At 39.0% G+C, this 22,872-nt stretch overlaps 1 protein-coding gene across 3 annotated transcripts in view; it reads right to left on the bottom strand.

Moving 5' to 3' along the window:
• Positions 1–22,872, bottom strand: part of NKAIN3 (sodium/potassium transporting ATPase interacting 3) — a 337,404-nt gene that overhangs the window by 171,899 nt on the left and 142,633 nt on the right. For all 3 annotated transcript variants that reach the window (XM_063169394.1, XM_063169375.1, XM_063169384.1), the window contains exon 2: positions 8,101–8,238. In XM_063169394.1, the coding sequence (XP_063025464.1) occupies positions 8,101–8,238 (138 nt within the window). The remainder of the gene's footprint in view (positions 1–8,100; positions 8,239–22,872) is intronic.

Here is a 22,872-nt window from a genome sequence, read left to right as displayed (position 1 = left end):
CCACTTCACATTAACACACTTGGAGCCTTCACAGTGTGAAAGAAAACCACTGCTAAGAGCTTTTGCAAGTCTACTTAGCTGTGGCCAGAAAAGGATTAGTGCCTATTGTTTTCCTCAATATAATCATTAAAGCTCCACATCTTGAACTACAACGCATTGCACAGGTGACACCAGTTGGGCCGTGGACAGTTTTGGGTTTTGTTCCCCTCTTTATTCCTCTCCCTGTCATGTACAATGAAAGGTTCAAGTAAAGAGGATTGAACTTTTTCTCCCCCTTGATTACTACCCCCTGCATGTGGCCATTTCTGTACATCAAAAAGGTCAACTGCTTTAATATAATTTCTTCTGAGGTCTGTAGGCAGTTGGGCAATGGCCCAAGAAGTAGGTCACTAAGAACCAAAACAAGAGTAACACTCCTGGGCCGTTTCCTCTGTCTTACAGAGAAGGGCAGTGTGGCAGCTGAAGGCTGGGTTATTATAAAAAAGACAAAGCTGTTGTGGTCTGTGAGCAGTATGAGGTCTGTACTATTCATATGACTAACCTAGAGTATGTCACTTTTTACTACATTTGTTGACTTTGTAGTAACTTGATGCCATCATCAACTACTGATTTTCTAACATTTATATTTAGAACATTACGTGCAGAGAGTTCAAAATTAATGAACAACTCACACAATCCCAGTTGCACATAAAAAGCAGAATTTAGACTATTTGGAAGTATTCTCCTTTTTAAGAAAGATTTTTTTACCTCTCTGTGAACTAAATCTGTCACCGCAACAAAAGGAATTCTATTTGATCTGCCAGGCCAAGCCAAATCTGTTAATGGCCTCATTCTGTCCCACGGGCACCAATGCTGTACTGTTCAGGCAGAAACTGCCAGAGCAGAGCCTGCTTTCCCAGGCCAGGCTATGCTGTTTTACACAGTTAGGACCAGTTTGGTTCCTGCTCCACCCTGAGGATTGCTGAAAGAGAAGTGCAGGTGCAAAGCAGGTGTGCACCTTGAAACTGAGCTGCTGTGTATGGAGAAGCCCTTCCTACACTCCCACTGAGCTGCAGAGATCTAAATTTGAGACCCATTTGCTTTGTAAACATAACAATTACATTATATTCAGTAATTGGTACTATATAATTTTTTTTAAGTAGGAAAGTTATTGTCTTGGATATTCAAGGAGCAAACTCTTTCCTTGCATAGTTTTATAGGTACTTCAGGAAAGATTATAAGACAGCAAAGGCAAGAAAGCAAAATTAGGAAATGTCAGAATTTGGGCTATGCATGCCAACTTAATTTTTCTGTTTTGTGGCTGTGCAATACAATCCGAACATTATTAAAATCATCATAGATATATTTTTATTTTAAAAGATTTTACCTCCCCTAACACATTTTATGAACAGCTACCTCAAGACTTCTTTTCTCCTTGTGGCTCAGACCCTGCTCTGAGGACAGAATATTAATTTCCTCATGAGGTTTACTAAGATGCTCATCGCTGTAATGTGTGAGAGCTGCACAAACATTAACTGATTTATTTTATGTTATAAAGGAATGATACAGCTCTCAGAATGCAAATGATGTTCTGATACATGCAGAGATTACATTCAGAAGTATTCATACATTATAAGCATCCAACTTGAGGTGCTTAAGAGTTCATTTTTCAGAATGCTTGAGGTCATACCCTCAGTTTATAAACTCAGTGCTCAGCTCCCTGTGGCTGAACGTGCAGCACTGGTGCAAATCAGACCACAAGGTCTCAAGACAAGAATCCAGAATGCAAGGGGAAAACAAAGCATGTGACTGGTTTTGTTAAAGTGACTCACTTTGTGTCAAAATAGGTTTCAGTGGTTGAGGGCAGAGATAAAACTCAGCTACTGAGCACAGCCTTCATAGCAAAAGCAATCCTTTTTTTCTTGGTAGCATGTGCCTCACTCTTCCCATTGTCTTCTGTTTTCTGAAAGTCAGGTTTCTGTTCTACATCTGTGATCACCAGAAACCCCCAAATGTCTATCCTTTCTACTGAAACTGAGGCAAAAATATAGGAATTAGTAGGTGTCTATCTAGTTCAAAACCGAAAATATATAAAAGAATCATAGTAAGACTGGACAGAAGGGCTTTAAAAGCAACATTTCTAAAATTTTGAGTATTTCTTTATGAAAAATTGTAATACTTTCTGACATTATATGCATTGAATAAATTTATATATATATATACTTTTTAGGTTAAGAAAACCCCAAACCACCAAGCAATATTGCATTATGTGGCATCACACTAACACCTGCTTGAGTCATTAAAAAGGTGTAACTTTTACATCCATGATGCAGATTTCTAATTTTTGCTAGCAGAGCAAAAGTCCAAATTGCCATCCTCTGTGTGAAGGGACAAGTCATGCATGCTGGCAATTTTCTCTCAGTGTAGGAATGGTTAAGGTCTGAGACATCAGGCCCACACTGACCCTCAGGTTTCACTTTCCTCCCAGGCACCTAACGTGCTTCACGATCTGACCTGCCATTTAACCCCTCCCACTCTGTGTCCTGAACATTATCCTGTCCATCCTGCTGGGTCTGCTCACTCTCACTTCCCCACATCCAGCAATTCTTTGGCCACCCACATCCTGATCACCCCAGCTCAGCTGTCCTCAGTGTCATAACCCTCACCATATCTGGCATGAAAAAGGAATTTTCCACACAGGTTGAATCAAAAAGAATTGGTATTTTTATTTAATATCTGAAATGATGCACCACTTAAAAATCACCTGGACATTTTTGTAACAGTTTCCTTATAGAGGAAGGGCCTCCAACCAGGTCATAATCTTTGCTTATTTCTCCCCATGATGCACTACATTTTTTTCTTGCTCTTGGCCTTTTGCACTAATGATTGTATACTATGCGGTGTGAGGAAGCATTTGAAGTCTTACCAATAACTTGGAGGGAGTACTCACTAAACCTTACAGGTTAAACATCTAATAAATATCCCCTTTCATAATGTCAGCCTCTCTACAACAGTGAGATTTGACTCTACAACCTCTTGACTCTAGAATCATATTGAAACCAATGCAGAGATGCATTGAAAAACAAACATTTCTAAGTTAAAACAATTGCATTGGATGGACACAATGTCACAAGAACAACTGGTTAAGGAAAAGAAAAAAGGGAATTTTAGAATTTGAATATTACAAGGATTGTGGGATAAGTTTAGCTTTAATGGATAAACTGTCTCAAGAGTACATTTCAATCTGAAGTGCAGCAACTACTGTGACAGTGTCATTCATAGCGTTAGAGGGAATGAATGTTGGCTTGAGGATACTTCAAGGGAAAGGAGCAAGCACTGAGTTGTCAAATCATCCCCCTGTATTACCTGGCATCAGTACTTGCAGAGCCTTATTAGCCATATTTATGAAAGATGGCCAGGGAAGTGACATAAATCAGCATGATGGAGCAGTAACAACACAGGACTTACTAGGAAGGATAATTCAACAAGTAATGTTGGAAGCCTAAATATTTCACATGTGTTTTCACTGTCTGTATAACATTTGCTTGAATACTGAATAAAGTGTCCTGAACAGCCTTTCTTCTGCTGTCCTGGTTTTTTGTTTGGGTTTTTTTTTTAAGAAACTCTTTCCTGCCTTTTCAACTATATCCATTGCCTAAATATCATATTATTTAATGGAATACATTAAGGCAAGTAAAGAAGAGATTTCCACCATAGATTCTCCCTATTTACATGTATTATTTCCATCCCTCACCTCCCTATTTATTAACTTTTTTTTCAGCTTTGAGCCTGGCTTTTGCAATTTTAGCTATGTGACTCATCATTCAGAAGCCTTTTGAAGTCCAATATCAGAAGTAGCAGAGGGAGAAGATCCCCAGCTTTAACAAGTATCCTGTCATCATTATTAATCAATTTTAACAGCCTGAAAATCTTGCTGGTGATAGCAAGATCTGTTAAGAAAGGAAAAGCATGAGCAAGGAAACAGATCACAGCAGAGCTCTGGAGCTTCACGACAAGAGTGCAACAGCACAGTAACAACTGAAATTCAGCTGTTTCTTTCTTCTTTGCAAATGTTTGGGTAAGTTTCAAATGAGCTAATGTGGGAAAATTAGGAATCAGCTCTGCACTTTTATACCCCCTGGGAACTTTGCACAGATTTAATTCAGTCACAAAATATTCAAATACTGAAAATAGCACATCCGCTTAGTGACAGGACAAATTGTTCACAACATTTATCTAAATTACTAATTAAGACAGAACCTATTAGAAATAATTATTGGATTTAAACTAATTAGGACACTTGGAGTCAATGTTATCACTCCCTCTCTCTGTTTCCTAAGCTCTGAGGACTTGGTATTTTAAGTATGAGCAAGTGAAATTCCAAATTTATTTCAGAATCACCACCCATATAGTCCTCTATCTGAGGGACTGTATACAGTGAACATGAACCACTATCTTTAACTACTTGGAATAACAATTCAATTCAACAGAGATGTCTCATGTATCAGGCACTGCATGGCAGCTCTTAGATAGTGAGACTTTTTTTTTTGGTAGAAAGCTCTGATGACAAATTTTATATCGCTCAAACTAATTTCTTTATTCAGACTTTTAATCTACAATGACTATATTTATGGTGCAGCTTATGTAGTCACTAAATCCTAGTGATAAACTGGCCATACTGAGTTCAATGGCAGTGGAAGAGTCAGAAGCATGCAACTGCTATTGTTTTTATCAGTTTCTATTGCAGCCCTCATTGAAACTCTTGGCTCTATGTACCTGCAACAAAAGCCTGCTCTATTGTGCCTGCAGAAACACTTTCATATTTGACTGCAGTATAGCTGTGCTTCAAATTATGGCACTACATGTATTACATTTATTCACTTACTTTCCCATTCTTTACATATTTCAAAATTTGAGGAGATTGAACACGACATATGCAGCATAAGATGACAAAGTGAAAGCTTTTGTGTAACTTCACTTATCAGGGAAACCTTCAGGCACAGAATTCACTGCACACAAGATAGATGAAAAACATTCTCTTGTGGTTAAACAATGGCTCTAGAGCTGGTCAGCTGAAGTCAGGATCACCATCAGAGTATGACAGATTATCATGAGGACAATTTGTGTCCACACATGCCAGATTAATTTTGTGAAGACAGTTTACAGAAGTAAACCATTGTATCTGACATGATTCTCTCTTAACTTCAGGTTTTAATATTTTTTTAATATTTTGATGGGATCATCTGCATTAGTGAAGCTGATTTCCAGGGAAGTCTTCTGGAAAAGACAATGGACACTAAGCATAATTTTCTTGAAGAAATTAGTTACTTTTCCAGTTAAACTGGATTAAATTTAATCAAAATCAGAAAAGTACATAAGAGTACATAAAAGCATGACTCAAAATAATTCTTCAGCCACAGACACAGTACCAAATTCCTGGGATGCTAACCCCTAACAAAGTTAGGGACTTAGATGTGGCTGAAAGTGGATCTATGAACATGGAGGGCCATGAATCTTCTCCATAATTTGAAGCCTAATTCACTACTCAGAGCCTTGGTAAGAATCTCTCCTCATTGTGTTTCATGCTGATATTCAGGACACTGCTGAAGATTTGCATTAAACAGACTTTAAAGTCAGCAGTAAAAGTTTACAGGTAGGCAGTCACTTTTTGCCTTAGTGAATACAGCCAGTATGCAGCTGGCACTGGTAGGGGTCTTTACTGTGAGTACCACTGACTCCTTCTGGGGCTTCTGGGGACAGTGGACAAAGCTGAACTGTGGTTGGCAGAGCCCTAGGAAGCCCAGCTTCTGGGGAGCATGTGTTGATCTAGACTGGAAGATCCTCAGGTTATGCTCAACAAGAACTTAAAGCTGGTGTGACCCTGCGCTGCTGTGGAAAGACTCCGTGCACTTTTCTCCTTCCTCTGGCTAATTCCTCCCATTTCTTCTCTCCCATCTCCTGGAACAAGCAAAGCACATTAAAGAGCTCACCTACACTTTAACACCAGTAAAGAAAATGGTTGCTTTTAATCTGGATCTGTTCTCAGTTTACCAAGTGGCTGAACTGGTACCTGTGCTGGTGCAAAGAGAGGAACAGCACAGGGACTGAAGCAGCAGCTGAGCAAAGGGAGTTTTGCTTATGCTGGCTCGAGGTATTCACTGAATTCAACCTGAGGGCAGGCCAGGCATGAGGCTGAACTGAGAAGTTTGGAGCTAGCAGCAAGAGAAATCTTGCAACTCCTCCTTTCCCCTCCACCTCCACATTGCTGTTCATAAACATGCAGTCCCAATCCCTGCCTTACGCCAACCTTGGCAACCATTGGAACCTCACAGAAAGAATTCAGGTCATCAGTTTAGCAAAAAAATCTCCACTTTTTGCTAGGTTGGTTTTCTGACAGCTAAGAAATGGAACTGACTTACTGACAGATCCAGTTAACTCCTGCCAGAAGTGGGAGAGAGGATCTGGGGAAGTGTTCAGTCAGGGGACAGTGGGAACCAGAGGATGTGACAGCCACCTTATTCTGCTGGCTTTGAGTGTGAGGTCAGTTACAGACACCTCATGTTACAGATTCCCTTCAGACTTCAGAATTTGACTCAAACTACTCCTACTTCCCTGTAAACCCTACGTTAGTAAGGATATAATCACAGATCACTCAGAGAGGTGGTGATGGGATGAAGAAATGGGTAATCACAGAACATTCTGAGCTGGAAGGGACCAACAGGAATCATCAAGTCCAGCTCTTAAGTGAATGGCCCACACAGGGATCAAACCTGTGACCTCTGGCATTATTAGCACTGTACTCTGACCAGCTGGGCTCTAAAGCCTTGATCTCCCCCAGTAATGAGAATTAGCACCTGCCAGAGCTAGAGTTCCTAAATATATGAGTAAAGATCAATCAGAATAGGAGTTCATTTAAAGCAGCATAAAGTAACTCGCAGGGGATGTGTTTCTTTCTTTAATTATGAGTTTTCTACCTCTACTTTAAAACAACTTTTGCACAGCCTAAAATGTTCAATTACATTGGAAAAGATATAGAAACAGTCAACATCTGTTGCAGTTCATTTGAAAATTTAAACAGAGCTTGCATCATTGAACAGCAGTGATGAACCTGAGGGGCAAGGAATTTTGTAGTGTTGCACTTCAGACATGAATTTCCCACATAATTTTACAGATGCTTACACTCGCTTCTTATGCATAAAATGGAGAGGATGAAGCAGAAAGGTGAATCATCAATTCATGGATGCCCAGCTCTTCAACCACAGATAACAGATAAAAGTGCTGGTTTTTATATCAATCCATTTTCAATTCATTATAGTCTGCTTGTAAGCTTAGCTAACATGAGTGTAATCTTGGATGCACTTTTGTTCACTTTTTCTTTTAAGACATGACAAAGAATTACAGGATTCCAGGCTGGACTAGAAAACATGAAGCTTTTAAAGTATTTGTTTAACAAGTTCTCCCCAGCAGATATTTATTTCATTCCTTTGTGAGGAAAAAGATAACTTTAGCCTTTTAAAATCCATTACTGACAACACAACCAAAATGTTCCAAATACAGCCATTACCAGGTGAAGACATAATATTCTTACATTCAAAAATGAATGTGGGGGAGGAACAGAGATTTTTTTTTTTTGTTGGCAGTTTACTTCACACCTTTGAAATTTCTTTTTATTCCTGGATATTTTGAGAACATGGGAAAAAACAACTGAGAAGCTTCAAGTTACAAGCATCAGAGAGAATATACAATAATTTAGGGTCAAAGCCATAAATACAGGTCTTGGCAAAATTACATGTAAGTGAGAAGGAGACTTTGGAACCCATGGATCACAGGACTAAAGAAATTTCTACAATCACTGCTCCTCTCTGCTTAAGAGAAAGATGCAGTCAAATATAACTTAGCCATTGCAATTTTTTTTATTATCGCCATTAATTCAGTTACAGAAAGAAGAACAGTTTTTACTTTATTTATTTATTTACATAGTCTAATTTGCAAAAAGACATGGAGACCTGTACAGTTTCTACAGAAATACCATCTGGTGTTTTGAAACCAAGAAAATTTTGCTTTGTAATATGACAGGTTTTATGGCAAAAAACATAAAGATATATAATAAATGAGACTTACCACGACTATATATCGAGGCCTAAACTGGATGGTTCCAAATAAACCCAAAATGACAACTATTATTTGTAGGAAATTGCCAAGGATGGGAGCCCACTGGAAACCCAGGAAGTCAAAGATTTGTCTCTCTAATGCTGCCAGCTGTAAGAAAACACATAAACAGAACATCCACTTTTTAATTATGGGTTGACCAGAACATTTGATATTTTCTTATTTGCACCAGGCTTCATCAGTGAAGAGAGCAAAGCCATGCAAACTTTGCTATTGCTTCTGAAACAGCATCACCTTCCCTCCCTTCCCCATGTCTTTGTTTTCTTAGATTTGCTCCTAACAAGACTCAAGTGCAAGTTCCTCAATCTGTTCCTGAAAGCCCAAAGGGGCAGAGCAGGCCCAGATACGGCAACTGTGATCCCAGGGGATCCCTAATGCAGGAATTAAGGGAGACTGCTGGAAGCTCCTGAGGCACAGACGTAGGGTCAGGGGGTGAGAGGCAGTAGAAAATGTTGGAAGACCTCAGAGCAAACTGCTTCAAAACCAGCAGCCAAACGAGCCATCTGTGGTCTTCAAAAGCTGCTACTTTACTTTTGGGCAACTACAAATCAGAAGGGAATGGTGGCATCCCAATAGCTCTCCTCCCACTGTCCTCATGGCATTTTGGGTCTGGATTTAGTTGGGTGTGGAAAAGGAGGAAACTAAGAAGCATCAGCCTTCATCTTTGCATCAGCGTGTGGGTCTTAGGTAATTCTGCACTTCTGAACATTAGACAAAAAAGAAAAACAAAAAAGGCAGATATAAAATTCCTCTGCAAACACATTTGCTACTCATTTTTGACAATCCAATTCACTGTTCTAAACATAGAAAATCAACTTTCTTAGCAGCATTTTTGTTGGAGTTTAAACTCAGTTCAATATTTTTTGCAGCTGTAGCAAGATAATATTGAGCAGCTAAATAGAAACCTACTGAGAAACAACTGAATTTCTGTGCTTGCTAGAATTTATTAACATCTACTTGATTTTAGTACATTGTTACAAACCCTAAAGTTTACTGAAATATGCACTTACAATATTTATAACTGAGACAGATGGAGCAAGCATGGCTCTATGTATACCAACCAAAGTATTATCATATGTGGGTATTTCACATAAACCATTTCATTTTACACATTATGGCCAGATTCAATCTTCACCTGCAAGATGAGGCTAGGTGTCACTGAGATCAGAATCCATTTTTTCTGTACAAAACCCCTCCATTACAGCCAACATGAAAACCATATTCTCTATGCTGAGCTTAATAAATATGATAAATCTAAACAATGAAATTATTAAATGCAGGATGGATCATCAACTTGATGCAGCTCCTTTGCAATCAGTGAAGTTTTATATAGCTGACTTTTATCAGCTAAACATCTAACCCAGCATAGATAAATGAAAAATCACACAGTACAATACAAGGGTGCCCCAAATACCATGTGCAGAATGGTAAATAAAGAGTTTGGAGAGCTCTTTGGCACAGACAGAACTTACACTTTATGGCCTGGCAACAACATGCTGAGAGTCCTGTTTCACATAGGAAAGCATTTATGAAATCCATGATCACAGCCAGAGACTTTTTCATCCCCATTACAAGTGGAAATCTTCTGGGTCAGCAAAACAACTAAAAAATTTCAGAGACCACCAGATTTCAGAGACAATGTGTCTTCCTGAAGCCCTGACATTAGCAAGCAAGAAGAAGATGGAGCTGTCAAATGAGACAAGGATTTGCTTAGAGTCACCTCTGCGCTGGCATTCCCTGAAACCCTCCTGCATCTTTGGTCTTCACCTGCCCCAATAAATTGTTTGTGTCCCATCACACTCCCAGCACTGAAGGCAGCTGGCTTAGGATGGCCTCCATTAAAGTGTCCTTGGCTCTGAAATAGGGCAGCTGTGTGCAAACTATACCCTTACCTACTCAAAACAACCCTTGGCCATGGGTTTCTCTCTCTTTGGGAAGGCCACTGGTCACAATAACCCTGGTTAATGTGACAGAAAACTTTAATGGCTCACTAACATCCACAATGTTAGTGGATGGCTACCTCCCCAGGCAGGAGAACGTGCTGGTGTCAGGAGCAGAGAGCTTGCCCAGAGTGGGTACTGAGGAAATTCACACTGGTGGGTCATGGGTGCCATCATGCATTTTATGTAGCTTGGAAACACCTAGAGCTATGTGAAAGACAAAAGCATGCAGCACAGATATGAATGAAGCTGTTTGGTGTCTTTCCATTCTTAAACTGACCCCTGATAAATTTTCAGATCATCACCTAAAATGCTTGAAAAATGTAATACTGGAACATAAATGAACACAACCACTGCACTTTGCCACCAGACTCACGCTAAAAGGCTTGGTGTTCAGCTCATGCCTAAACTGGATCAGATAAAAAGTTTGCCTTCATGTGCATCTCCCTGATATCTGCCAAGCAAATTCTGAGTACATCCATCAGGCAGGTCTGGGGTCCCACAAAATACTTCAATGGCCACAATATATTCCCAAAGATCAGCGTGCACATATATATCATACACAGAGTTACACATTTAAAAAAAAAAACAAATTATTAGTCTTTCCATGGGTTACTGTGGTTAAGGCATCCACCACAAACACAGAGAAATAAAGTTCAATTTCTTCTCCTGCTGCCTACTGAGTTATTCATCCTTCTCCTCCCACTTTCTTTGCATTAGGATACTGAGGGAAAGAGCTTCTCTTTGAAGCTGTGTCACAGGCAAAAAATAAAAATTCGTATTTCACAAGTCAAAAAGAGAGCAAGTAGAAACATGAGGGTACAGTCTATTGCCTATGGCACTTGTACAAAACTGGGAGAGTTGCTCATGTTTCTTGCCTGCAGGGCTCACTCTTTATTTTATATACAGTGACAGCATGAAACCACTGAAGGAGCCCTGGAAGCAGGCTGCCAACATACAGTACCATTCCTTCCCCACTAAGAAGTGCTTTCACCATCAAGCTATGCAGAGAGTTCTTCCTGCACAGCTAAGTCTCATTTATCCTGCTCTTGTCACCAACACAGAGTAATTTGTCTCATCCCCAAAGCCCACAGAACACATTAGCAGAGGTGGTGTGGGCGCCAAGGAGAATCTAAAGAAAAGAAAGAGGTAGGAGGCATGTCTTTCCTCCTCAAATTGCTACTCTCTTCTAAATTATAACACCTTGCAGGCAACACAGGCAGAAGTTAAAAAGCTAATAATTCATTATCATGGCAGAGGAAACATATTAAGATCTGTTCTCTTTATACCATATGAGCATTCTGGACTGAATAGAGGAGACATCTGAGTGCTGCTGCTCTCATGTCTAGTAGAGCCCCCAAGGAGCAGTGAAGGACACATAGATTTTAGCTCTGCGCAAATGAAAAAGCAATCACTAATATAGGCTATGATTCAGGTAATTGATTTGATAGAAATCATCAGAATAAAGGGGAGAAAAAGGCACCTGTGAACATTTACATGCTGGTCTTGCACAGATATGAAGAGTCCATACTGTTGATGTTCGCTCAAACCCAAAATCTCTGTGTCCATCATTGGCCACCAAACTAGCCTAGATTCTGTGAAAGGTGCTTTCACTTAGAGTTAGGTGCATGTGAGTACTTCAAAATGTTACACCAGAAACATTTTGATTATAAGGAGGCTGTTTTTCTCAACAAGAAATTTTCCCACATTAATTTATAATTTCTTCACCATTTTCAGATTCTTCTGAAAACAGCCTAAAAAACTGAAACCTAAAGGGAAGGGAGAGGTTCCCAAAATTAGCTGGCTCAACTTCTTCCATTGCTAGAAGACAGACAATAAATTTAGTAGGGGAGAGGAGCTCAAGGCTGCAGCTGGGTATGCTCAATGTGAGCATACATTGAGGTCCTCTGGGGTTTACTGTCATATCAGTTCCCTACTAAGTTGGGAGAGGCAGCACCTCCACTGCTTGTGACAACTAAAACAACAAAGTTTGGGACTGTCCATAATAAATTGGTGTTTGATACTTTTTAAAATGAGTAACACAGAAGTGGAATGAAACCCCAAACAGTTCTTGTAAATAAAAGAGAGAATTTGTTTCAGCAACTTCGATATTAGATGAATGTTTATAATGAAAGCTATGTCAAATTGAGTGAAATACTATCATGAGAACTTATAAAGACCTATCAGAGTTGATGGGAAATAACATTTTCTAATCATAACAACACTTGGAAAAGGATGCATGATATTTCTTGTTACTGCTGGCAAGGGAGCGCTTTGTTATTTAGCCATCATCACCACTGACAATCTTGTAATGCAAAGTGCAGGACTCAGGAGACCAGGACTAGCAGTAAAATGCTCTAGTGGGACTGTAGCACTTCACTTAATGAAGTCTTGGGTTTTTACCTCTTTGTTTCCAAACATTTCCCATTTCCCACTTCCTGCAGAGCACAAGGAGAAGGCACTAAGCTGCAAGATGGGGCTTCAATGAAGTCACTCAGGGTGAACTCTCTCTACCAGCCATGCTCAAGCCCTTTTTTATTAAGAGCAGCAAAAACTTCAGGTGAACTGATCTGAATTCTGAGCTTCCTCGCCTAGAGAGGTCAACCGCATGTGCAGCACAATTGGAACCTCCTGAACAGAAAAATAGTAGCATAACTAGCATAAATGTAGCAACTGTGGTAAAATAGTAGCAACTGTAGCATAAATGTTTTACAAGAAGTTTAAGGCAAAGGAGTAGCTAAATAAAAGGCAACGCTGCATAGGATCTGCAGAGGGAAATCACCAAAATATTCCTCATCAACAGAGAAATCAAAAAATGTTTTTGAGAGAAGGATTCATCAGCGTGCCCTGTAAATTAAACCCCTCCTCTAAATTCTCAGGTCCTATCATACTTCAAAATATATATCAGAAGCTGTCTGAGTGATGAGACACCAGAGCAGAGTTATAAAGTCAACTTTCAAATTCGTGTTAAAAATCAATTTTCTCTTCTGTCAGAAGCATCAAGGAAACCAGTCAGTTTTATAGTTTAATGGAAAAGTTTTATAAATGACATGTTAGTTTGAGATTAATAAATAGAACTAAATCCATAACAGAAGAAGGCACTATATCAAGATAAACAGTTTTCATATGTAACAGATAATTTTGTACTAGAAAAGACCCAAAAGTGGCATGACATAAACAAAAGACTATAAAATTTCTAAATGTAAAAATAAAAGGTTAATAGAATATCTGCAAATTTACTACCGTATTAATTACTGAATTAAAAAACTAGGAAGTGTATTTACTCTGCATTTAATAGTAAAAAGTTGCTTCATTCTGCCATGTAAAACAATCCCTAGAAATTATAAGAAACATAAAAATATCAGTAGTATATCTAACACATCTGTATTTGAGAAATCTAGCAAAAATCAAAGAAGTATTTAATAACTGGAGAGCTGTAAAACTATATAGCTTTGAAATTCTTTTTAAAATTAAAACAATTTTACAAGCTAGAGAAAAAAAAAGGAGAAAAATTATGACTTTACAAATGGACGCTGTTACTGTTACAAATGGACTCAGCTGTCAAAAATTAAAATAGCATACAAAAAATGGTGAATCAATAATTACAGTGCATACTATTCATTTTCTAAATTCAGGTCAGGAATTATCTGTAACATTTGAATTATGCATGCAAAACTCAGAGTTGGCTGATATGGTGAATACTTATCACAGGAGAAGTTCCAGGGCATAGCACATCATCCTTTCTAACTACTGCTCCTAAGGATAAAGATGTTTATCCAAAATTGTCACCTTCATCTTATGATCATAAATTTAACCTGTGGCTTCAGGAAGAGTTTCCTGGACATGATGAATCTCTGAGGATTGTTGGTCTCTGTTGATTGTTGGTTTACCATTATCACCGGTTCCAATGTGGAACTCTTCCAACTGAATTACAGCTTAGTCCCGTTTGGAAGATGCAGCTGTTAAAAACCGAAGGGGTCCCCCAGCCTCCTCCAAAGAAATTCCACTTGCAGCTTTGAGTAGTCTCTGCTCTGAAACCCCAGGATACCTTTGCTAAGCTCAGCAGTGCAATCACCTTTTCCTCACAACCTGTCCTCCCATTCCATCCCATCCCATCCCATCCCATCCCATCCCATCCCATCCCATCCCATCCCATCCCATCCCATCCCATCCCATCCCATCCCATCCCATCCCATCCCATCCCATCCCATCTCCTCCTTTCCCTCCTTCCTTCTTTCCCTCCCTTCTCCCTTGGTTATTTTGTCCCCAGATTGGTGGGCACTCCCAAAAAGCTACACATCAACATGAGGGAAAGGGCAATGGTGAGGCAGGAGAGGAGCAGCAGGAGCCTCCTGCACCACCCTGCAGCCCTCACATTCCGCTGGAATAGACAAGACCTTGGATCAAGGTCACTCCTAGCACTAGGCACATTTGACTTAAAGTCTGTCTTCAGATTCCAGGGCTCTTAGGTGTGTATTTCTTTTTCCTTGACAGATGTTCCACTGAGAAAACATTTTTGTAAAACCTTAGGGCAAATGCTTAAAGTTCACATTTGGAAAATATGCACTTTCTAATTTAAGGGGAAAAGACTTCAAAAAGCTGCCACGCTACTGTGGATAAAACCTCAGCACTGGAGAGTAAAGGATTGACTTACCACATGCTAAACCCCAGGATTTCTAACAGGAAATTAGGTGATGAAAGAAGAAGGGTAAAATAAATAAGTGAATAAATAAGTTTCATCAAAGACCAATGGTAATGCATAAACAACTTTTTATATAAATTTTGTACTCCTGCTGTGATTTCAGAATTTTACTGACAGGCTTGACTTCAGTAAAAAGGGAGATAAGATTTAACACCAGAGAAATGCCATGTTTTTAATGCAGGGGAGAGCATTTAAACCTGAAGAGGAAAGGAGGTGTCTTAGCTGAAGAACACTGTTTAGCAAGTTACTGTTCTTCAGTTAAATATTACAGCCTCCTTATCTGTAACTTACCCTCTCTCTTTCACTACAGGCTTCATTACCAAAAATGAATGTAGTCAGTATCCCAATTAAGTGTTTAACTTTGACTGAGATCACTACTTCATAGCTTTGGTGACAGTTAAAGGAATTATCTGACCACAGAAGAAACTCTCAATAGATTTTTAATGATCCTCATTCACTTGTCCAGGTGAAACACTAGCTTTTGGGTGTTTTTAGGATGGTAATCCCTTATAACAGCTCACTAAATACATTTATAAGACTATGTGTCATGGAGGTTATTGAATGTCAGGAAAGGTACTGAGTAAATCACAAATATTTATAGTGAGTTTAGTTTAATGGAGCAAAAGAGACACTTAGCTTTCTGACAGGTAATTTTTGGAGAAGAAAAAAAACCTGATGATCAAAAATGTCTTTTCAGTCTTGGTCAGACAGATAGATAATTGGCTGTCACTTGACTAATTTTAAATAAAATATGAAGCAAAAGAAATACATGTGCTGAAGGAGCTTGATGAAAGAGCAATAGCCAAGATTAGTAAAGGCCAAAGCATAAAAACAAAGAAAAGAAAGGCAGGTTCAATAAGAAATATGTTGTCTTTTTAAGACAGCCTGTGCTGCTTTTCAACAGCAAATGGTATTATTATTCAGCTGTTCAACTCATATGGAAAATACTCAGAATTAAGTAAAGTTTTTCCCACCATTCTGGTAGCTGCTTTGGTGAATGAATTCAGTGGAGGGTGACAGCAGTGACAGCACATAATATTGCTGAAGACATGATATTTTACAAAACAAAAAAAAAATTCTGAGAAGAAAAAAATTCACTCCTCAATACTTTACCAGTTGTTCTTTGATAAATGTTTAAGAATAAAGACAGATAAGGGGTGAGCAGTATATGTTCAATGATTTTTTAAAGCCAATACGCTGCTCTAACAACTCAGAACCAAACGACCCCACTAAATGAATGGCAAAGAAGTTGATCTCATCAGGTAATTTGAGCCCTAGTATAAAAAGGAGAGATGGTAAATGCCAGATCTTTAAAACCTATAAATCGAATTAGAGGGTGCTGAAAAGATTCTTTTGTCCATATTTTAACAAATATATACATATATTTAGTATCACTATTTAACATTATCAGACAGACCCAAAACAAAGGTTACAAAACTGTTTTTCTAATTATGTGTACCACAAAATTCTTGTAACTACACTGGTGATGTGCAGGAAGATTTTGAGTGATGGATTTGATGTGATATTATTAGGTAATTCACCAAACTGAGCCCAGCTCTCCAGTTTTGCCTCTGACAAAGCTCACACGAAGTCAAAAGAAGCCATGACTGCATCAGGGCTGCAAGATCTGGCTCAGAAAGGCAATAGCAAATTATTTAAGAATCTCATCAGCATGAGAAGAAGTTTGTTAATGTTTATTCTGCAGGGTCACCTGACTGCAGTGATACACAAGGTGGCATCAGACAGTTCCAGTTCCCAGCACGCTGCAGGTGCCAGGGTGATATACCCGAGGCTGATGCCTACATCTGTACCAGACAGAGCCCATAAAAATGCAGTTCCAGCCTGTGGGCAGCCATGAGAGGGAAGAAGCCAGCTATTGTAATAAAACCCCATAGCGCCAACTGGTTACAGCACACTGATTTAAGATTGAATTTCAACCCTCCAATGAAGCTGTAACTGATCCCAAAACAGTAAAGTCAAGCCCCTTGGCTGCTTGACCTATGAAATCCTGCAAACAGCTGGAATGAATGTGCTTGTAAGGCATTTAAGACTCCCTTGGTTGTTTCATTTTAATGCCAGCTCACATAGAGCAAAAGACATTGTAAGACTTGGCTATAGTTTAAAAATCTTTAAAGATTTCTAACTTACTATGAATGAAAAAGTCCATGTCAAAAGACACTAGAGAGAATGGAAAAGCAAATTACAATTGACTTCTTTATAATTATATCAAGTGGTAGATGTGGTAAATTTAGTCCAAAAGAAAGTTTTAATTTGCCATTATAGCCCTTCACATCTTCAAATACTAAATTCTTGTAATTGTTTTTTTTTTATTTATTTCCACGTTTGAGCACACCCAGTAAACCTCTGTACCTTTACAGGCTTCCTCAATGCAGAGGTTTAAGACACAGTGAAGTACTTACTGACTAACTGACAAAAGTGAGAATTGAACAGGTTTACTACTTATTTGAATTCTCAAGGCAGGTAAGGTAAGGAGGTCACAGATAAGGAGGCAATTTGATAACAATGAAGCTGACAGCCCTAGATTCCTCCTAGATCCTGATGCCTATAGGATCCAGTTTAAAGAAGGAAAAGTGAGAAAAATAGCAAAAGCTGGGAACCAATGCTGCAGGATCTGTACCCACCCCATCCTCAGCATGAAGAGTCTGACTGTGAGGGAGGAGATGCTGAGATGGGCACCCAGACTGCAAGGTGAAAGTAGAATTGAATTCCCTGTAAGGTAAACAAGTAAAAACAGTATTTAGAGCCTCTAGTAGATGAATGTCATGCTCCTTCTTGCCAAAGAGCAACCCTCTACTCTTGAAATAAGTCTTTTATGACTCTTTAAAACACTTCAAACCTGTGTTTTAATGCAGGCTTCAAAAGAAGACAGAAATTAAACCATTTGGAGCTCTCCTTCCATGACTAAGGAAGATACATGTTCAGAGCTCACATGGACCTGGACAAGTTGAACAATTAGAAGTTCCAATTTAACAAACTAAAACTGTCTGATATGGGCTTTTGGCATGAGATATCAAATGGCACAAATTGATTCATGCCAGATCTTGAGAAACATAAGGTTTCCCGCAGGATGGTGCATCTTATGTTTAGTTTGTGGTTCCGAAAAGGCAGTGTATCTTCAATCACCAACTCTCTTCAGGCAAAACAAAGCAATAAGCCAAGCAATAAAAAATATGTGCTGGCTGTTACCCCTAATTTGAGCCACAGCATAGAGCTTATTTCCACAGCAGGCAGGAGTTCAGATGTCTGCCTGGATAATCTTTCCTCTTTTTTTCCCCAGAAAACTTCTCTCCAATGCATCTTTCAAATGCCAGCCTTGCAAAAGTAGAAGAACAAAAGACTGCTTATATTTGACAGATGCACAGGGGGAAAAACAGCAGTTTAGCACCAGCTGAGAAGTCTGACCACATGTCTAAATAGGTCCCTGCACTGCAGGTCATTCACTAGCTCTCAAATACCAATTTCAAGCATAGTTGCAACCCTCGTGGATCCTTTGACTCTGTCACTGCATGTGATGAGACTGCACTGATGTTGCCATTGCACTGACAAAAAAACTCTGATTCAGGATCACTTCCTGTTGTCATGTAAAATGCAGAAATATCCTTCTTTGCTTACAGCATAGCAAAAACATCCCTCCACCTCCTGAGTTATTTGGCCAGGAAGAAGGGTTGGAATAGGACTGAATAGCAGCATGACGTTTTTTGACCTCATGTTATCTTAAGCAATTCATCAAAAATGTTTATTGCATGAATAACTACCAATAGAGGGCTATATGGGCATTTTTGTCTCATAAGTAAGTATATTTTGATTTAAAAGAATGGGAAGTCTGAGATTATTCTCAAACATGAAAGAAGAGTACTGTTAGAGGTGGGTGACAACATAACTGTATCTTGCTCTAAATCTCACTCTTTTACAGGTATTCTAAGGTCTGCTATTCTCTTGTAGAAATAAAACTTCAAATTCACATTATTTTCTGATTTTATAGCTTTCTCACACAACGAAGAATAAAGTTTTCAAAGTATTTATATAACTACATGTATGATTCACTAGAAAGTTGTCAACAGAAACACTTGTTCTGAAAAATGATTGTTATAGAGCTGCAGAGAAATAAAAGATGTCTTTTGGGTTGTTTAAGCTAGATTCTTTCTAAATTACCTCCAGTATCAACTCCTTTTAAGGAGTTTAATTTCTACATAAACTGCCTTGATTCCTCTAACCCTTTTGGAATGCCATTCCAAAATGTCATCATTCAAACAGCATCCATTTCACTTGAATTCATCTTCCCTGAACATGTGTGGCCAGCACTCTTCTAGATGTGCAAACAAACTCCCATGTGTTCCTTTTCCAATGTAAATAGATATTTTCACTTGGGATCAAATAAGAAGATCTTGGCTTTGGCTTGTTACAAACTGGTAGTTCATTGCTTATAAGAGAGAAGGATGAATTATTATCTGAATTTAAAACAAGTATTTAGAAGTAGGGATGATACCTTTCAGGGTAATTTTAAAGGTATACATATAGAAGTGTAAAAGTTCTGCATTTGTTGCATATTTAGATCTCTTTCAAAAAGTAAGTGTTCAAATTGTTTAATATAAACTTTTTCTCTGATTTTAATAGAACATAATTAATCTCTCAGTCACTTACTTCCTTTTAATCCTCCAACTTTTGATTTTTCTCCATAGCAGTTGGACTGCAGTGCTTCAAAAAAGTTTATCTAGCCTTGTCCTAGCAAACCACAGATGCAGTAATTATCCCCTTTACCTTCCCAATTCTTGCCATTATCCACTAGCCCCACTGCAGGTATTTCAGTATGCACTACAAAAAGATGGTATCTAGTGATGCTCAGTGGAGCTCTTCACTTATCTCAGCAGGGGTCTCTCTATTTATCCCATCAGTCAAACCTTCTCCAGCAGCTCTTTTGTCCATTCCTAGGCACAGCCAGGACATACCCATACTTGTCCATTGTCTCTCAAAAGGCTTGGAGCAGAGCAAACTAGATGAGGAAAGCAGGGGGGCTACCAGAACATTATAAAAGACACCAGTGCTCTTCATAGGCTGGAGGTAATTATTCCTAATTACCTAGAGATGCTCAGCAAGACTACGCAGGCAAAAGTGAAGACAGACTGATCTTAAGTCACAGTATAACAGATAGCAGATTTCTCCTTTGGTTTTCAGAATACTGATCCCCAAGGTCTGCAAAATTCCTCAAATGTTTGTCAGTTAGTTTCAATACCATGTACATAATGTTCCTACACAGCTGAGGTAAGAACCAAACAGCCTTAATTAGTTGCAAAGTATCACACCTCTGTGTGCTGTGCTTTTCTGAGCTGTAGCACCATCATGTTTCCTCCAGACTACTTGGACTGTATAGGTTGATGCTGTACAAATACCTCCTGGCTATCATCCAAAACTGTGTGAACTTGCCCAGGAGACATCAAGGGATGGCACAGTTTTACAGGAGACCAATGTTTAAGTTAATGCATAGTGCTCCTACTTGAGCACTAGTAGAGCAAAAATGGTTCATGGAATGGTAAAGGTGGGAGGGGACCTCTGGAGGTTCCCTGGTCCAAGCACCCTGCTCAGCCCAGGCCACCCAGGGTCATTTCCCCAGGACCCTGTCTAGATAGCCATTGAATATCTGCCAGGGTAGGGACTCCTCTCGGGGAGACCTGCGCCGTGCTCAGTCATCCTCTCACAGCAAAAGTGTTTCTTTTTCAGAGCCTTTCCAGTGATTTCTAGTGAATTCAGCAGATGTGCTATGACAGGCTCTGTGAAGATTAGAAAATACAAGAAACTCCAAGGCATGTTTCTGTCTTCAAAACATGCTGGCTTCATTGCTGTGGCAGATCTGATACAACTAAACTAGCATAAATTTATAAACTTGAGCAAGTTAGTTTTCATATGGAGAACAAAAGGAGACAAGTTTAGAGCAAAGGCCCTGGCAAAACTCAGAACCTGGAACCCTTGGTCTCATCAATTACCCCAATTAAGCCAACAGGGTTCTTTAGGAACACATGAGCTACAAGATGACATCAATGATTGAATGGTAAGTGGGCTAAATAGTAGAGCTCTCAAAATTCATCATCAGCTCTACTAGATAAAGGAAGATCTTTATGATGTGTCTGGAACTTCACAGCACTATGCAATTTCCTCTATTGAATTATGAGGTTAACTTAAGCAAAATGAATGTCAGATGAATCAGAATCTGATTAGAGATACTTGCAGTAAAGAAAATTGTAAGACCAACCAGTCAATTGATAAGTGAATAAACATCAAACATGGATCAAAAAATAAACATATCTCAAGCATCTGTACAAGGAAGATAGTCTTGCTGGCTCCATGGCTGAAAAAAAATTACACTTGGGAAAAGCAGTTGTGGGCAGAAATCTCCAACATTTCCTACCACAACTATTGGGACCACACGCCACTGTGAGACTTTTGGAAGATATCATCTAGAGATACTTATAATGGAATTGTTGAAGTTCATATTACTGACAGCAAAAGCAGTTGGAACACTGGGATGCCATTTGTCTCCTCTGTGAGCATGCCATTAAACATGCCTGAGGGCATTTTCTTTGCCTGCTTTTCTGCAAAAGACACAAATTGCATGCATGTACTTTGCAGTGCCAGAATATATTCTCACCTGCCCAATACACACAAAGCTGGAAAAGATATCTCTACCAAATTTGACTTTTCTAAATTCTATCTACTTCAAGACTTTCAAGAAGTTGTACCATTCATATGATGGCAGATTTTTGTCTACCATTTCCCCAGAGAAGTAGAGTTGAGGTCTTGAAATTTCAGTAGTATGACTTAATTTCAAGATTCAGGAAAACAAAAAAAAAGGAAATTATTCAGAATACTCCAAAATCTCATTTGAGTACAAGTACTACCAAAAGTGAGAAATTATTATGACCAAAACTATGACTATCAAATTGGTATGTTTCATCTTTAGTATAATATTTGTCTGAAGGTCTTACTGCTGTGAAAGTCATTCTTAAAAGTTAGTGAAAAGAATCTTTAAAAGACTGAGTGGATAAAAATGTTACTTGCCTTCCTCCCTTACTCACATTTTATCTACCCTAAATAGATGGATTAGTACAAAATCTGAAGGGAAGCCTTTAAACCCTGGAAAAAAAATCCTGCTGCAGACCTTCTGCCTCATTTAATTTTACTGTGCAAGTTCAGAAAGGGAAGACTGTGGAGAGAAAATGCTAGGTGTCTTTGTGAATACCAGTAACCACATTAGACTGTCACAGACTTGTACATCCAGTAGATTTCAGTCACTGTAGACTTAGTCATTCCAGCTATACCTCACTGGAGAGAGACACCTGTTTTCAGCAAGGCTAAGCAATCAGCCTATGACAGGAAGTTTTCAGACCCCAGGGAAGGTGTGCTTTAATCTCTTTTTTAGCATTGCTGGAATAGGCATAAAGACAAGGTAAGCCTGCCTTATCTGATGCCATGGCAAGAAATGATAAACGTGCATTATTATCTTGCAGGAGTTTGGGAAAATCCACTGTCAGAAAAGAAACCCAGTGATTCAGCAGATGGGAGTTACGTGGAAGAAGCTGATACAAAGAAAACCCAACATATTTCTCCATGGGAGGCAAGTCCCCCATATGTCTCCTTTCCTTTGTAACTTCAGAACTGGAGAGGCAGCAAACATGTTTATTCCTGCTCCTACTTGAGCTGTCACACCTCTCATTTTGTGCTGCCATAATGCTGCATTTGCACATTCTCACACCTCCCTAGGGACACACTGCTCACCGAATCCACAGGTCTCCCTTCCAGTTCTTTAGGACCAAAGTGTCTCCTGTGTGTGAGACACTCTTTAGTAAGACACTCCAACAAACTCTTTAGTAAACTCTCAATCAAAATGACTGCTGCATTTTTGTATGGCCTGGGGAATATCCCATCATCTGGTGTACTAAGTCTTTCTAATGGATTCCCACAGTTTGGGGTAGACCATACACACCTTAAGGTGTTGGTGTATTCATGTTTGTCAAACAAAATGGATAGCAAATATATTGTATAAGTTAGGTTTTGATGCTTAATGCTCAA

The sequence above is a fragment of the Melospiza melodia genome, chromosome 1 (genome assembly GCF_035770615.1).
Source record: "Melospiza melodia melodia isolate bMelMel2 chromosome 1, bMelMel2.pri, whole genome shotgun sequence".
Classification (NCBI taxonomy): Eukaryota; Metazoa; Chordata; class Aves; order Passeriformes; family Passerellidae; genus Melospiza; species Melospiza melodia.
Note: the sequence above shows the minus strand (reverse complement) of the source record. Positions and strands in the feature narration are given on the sequence as shown.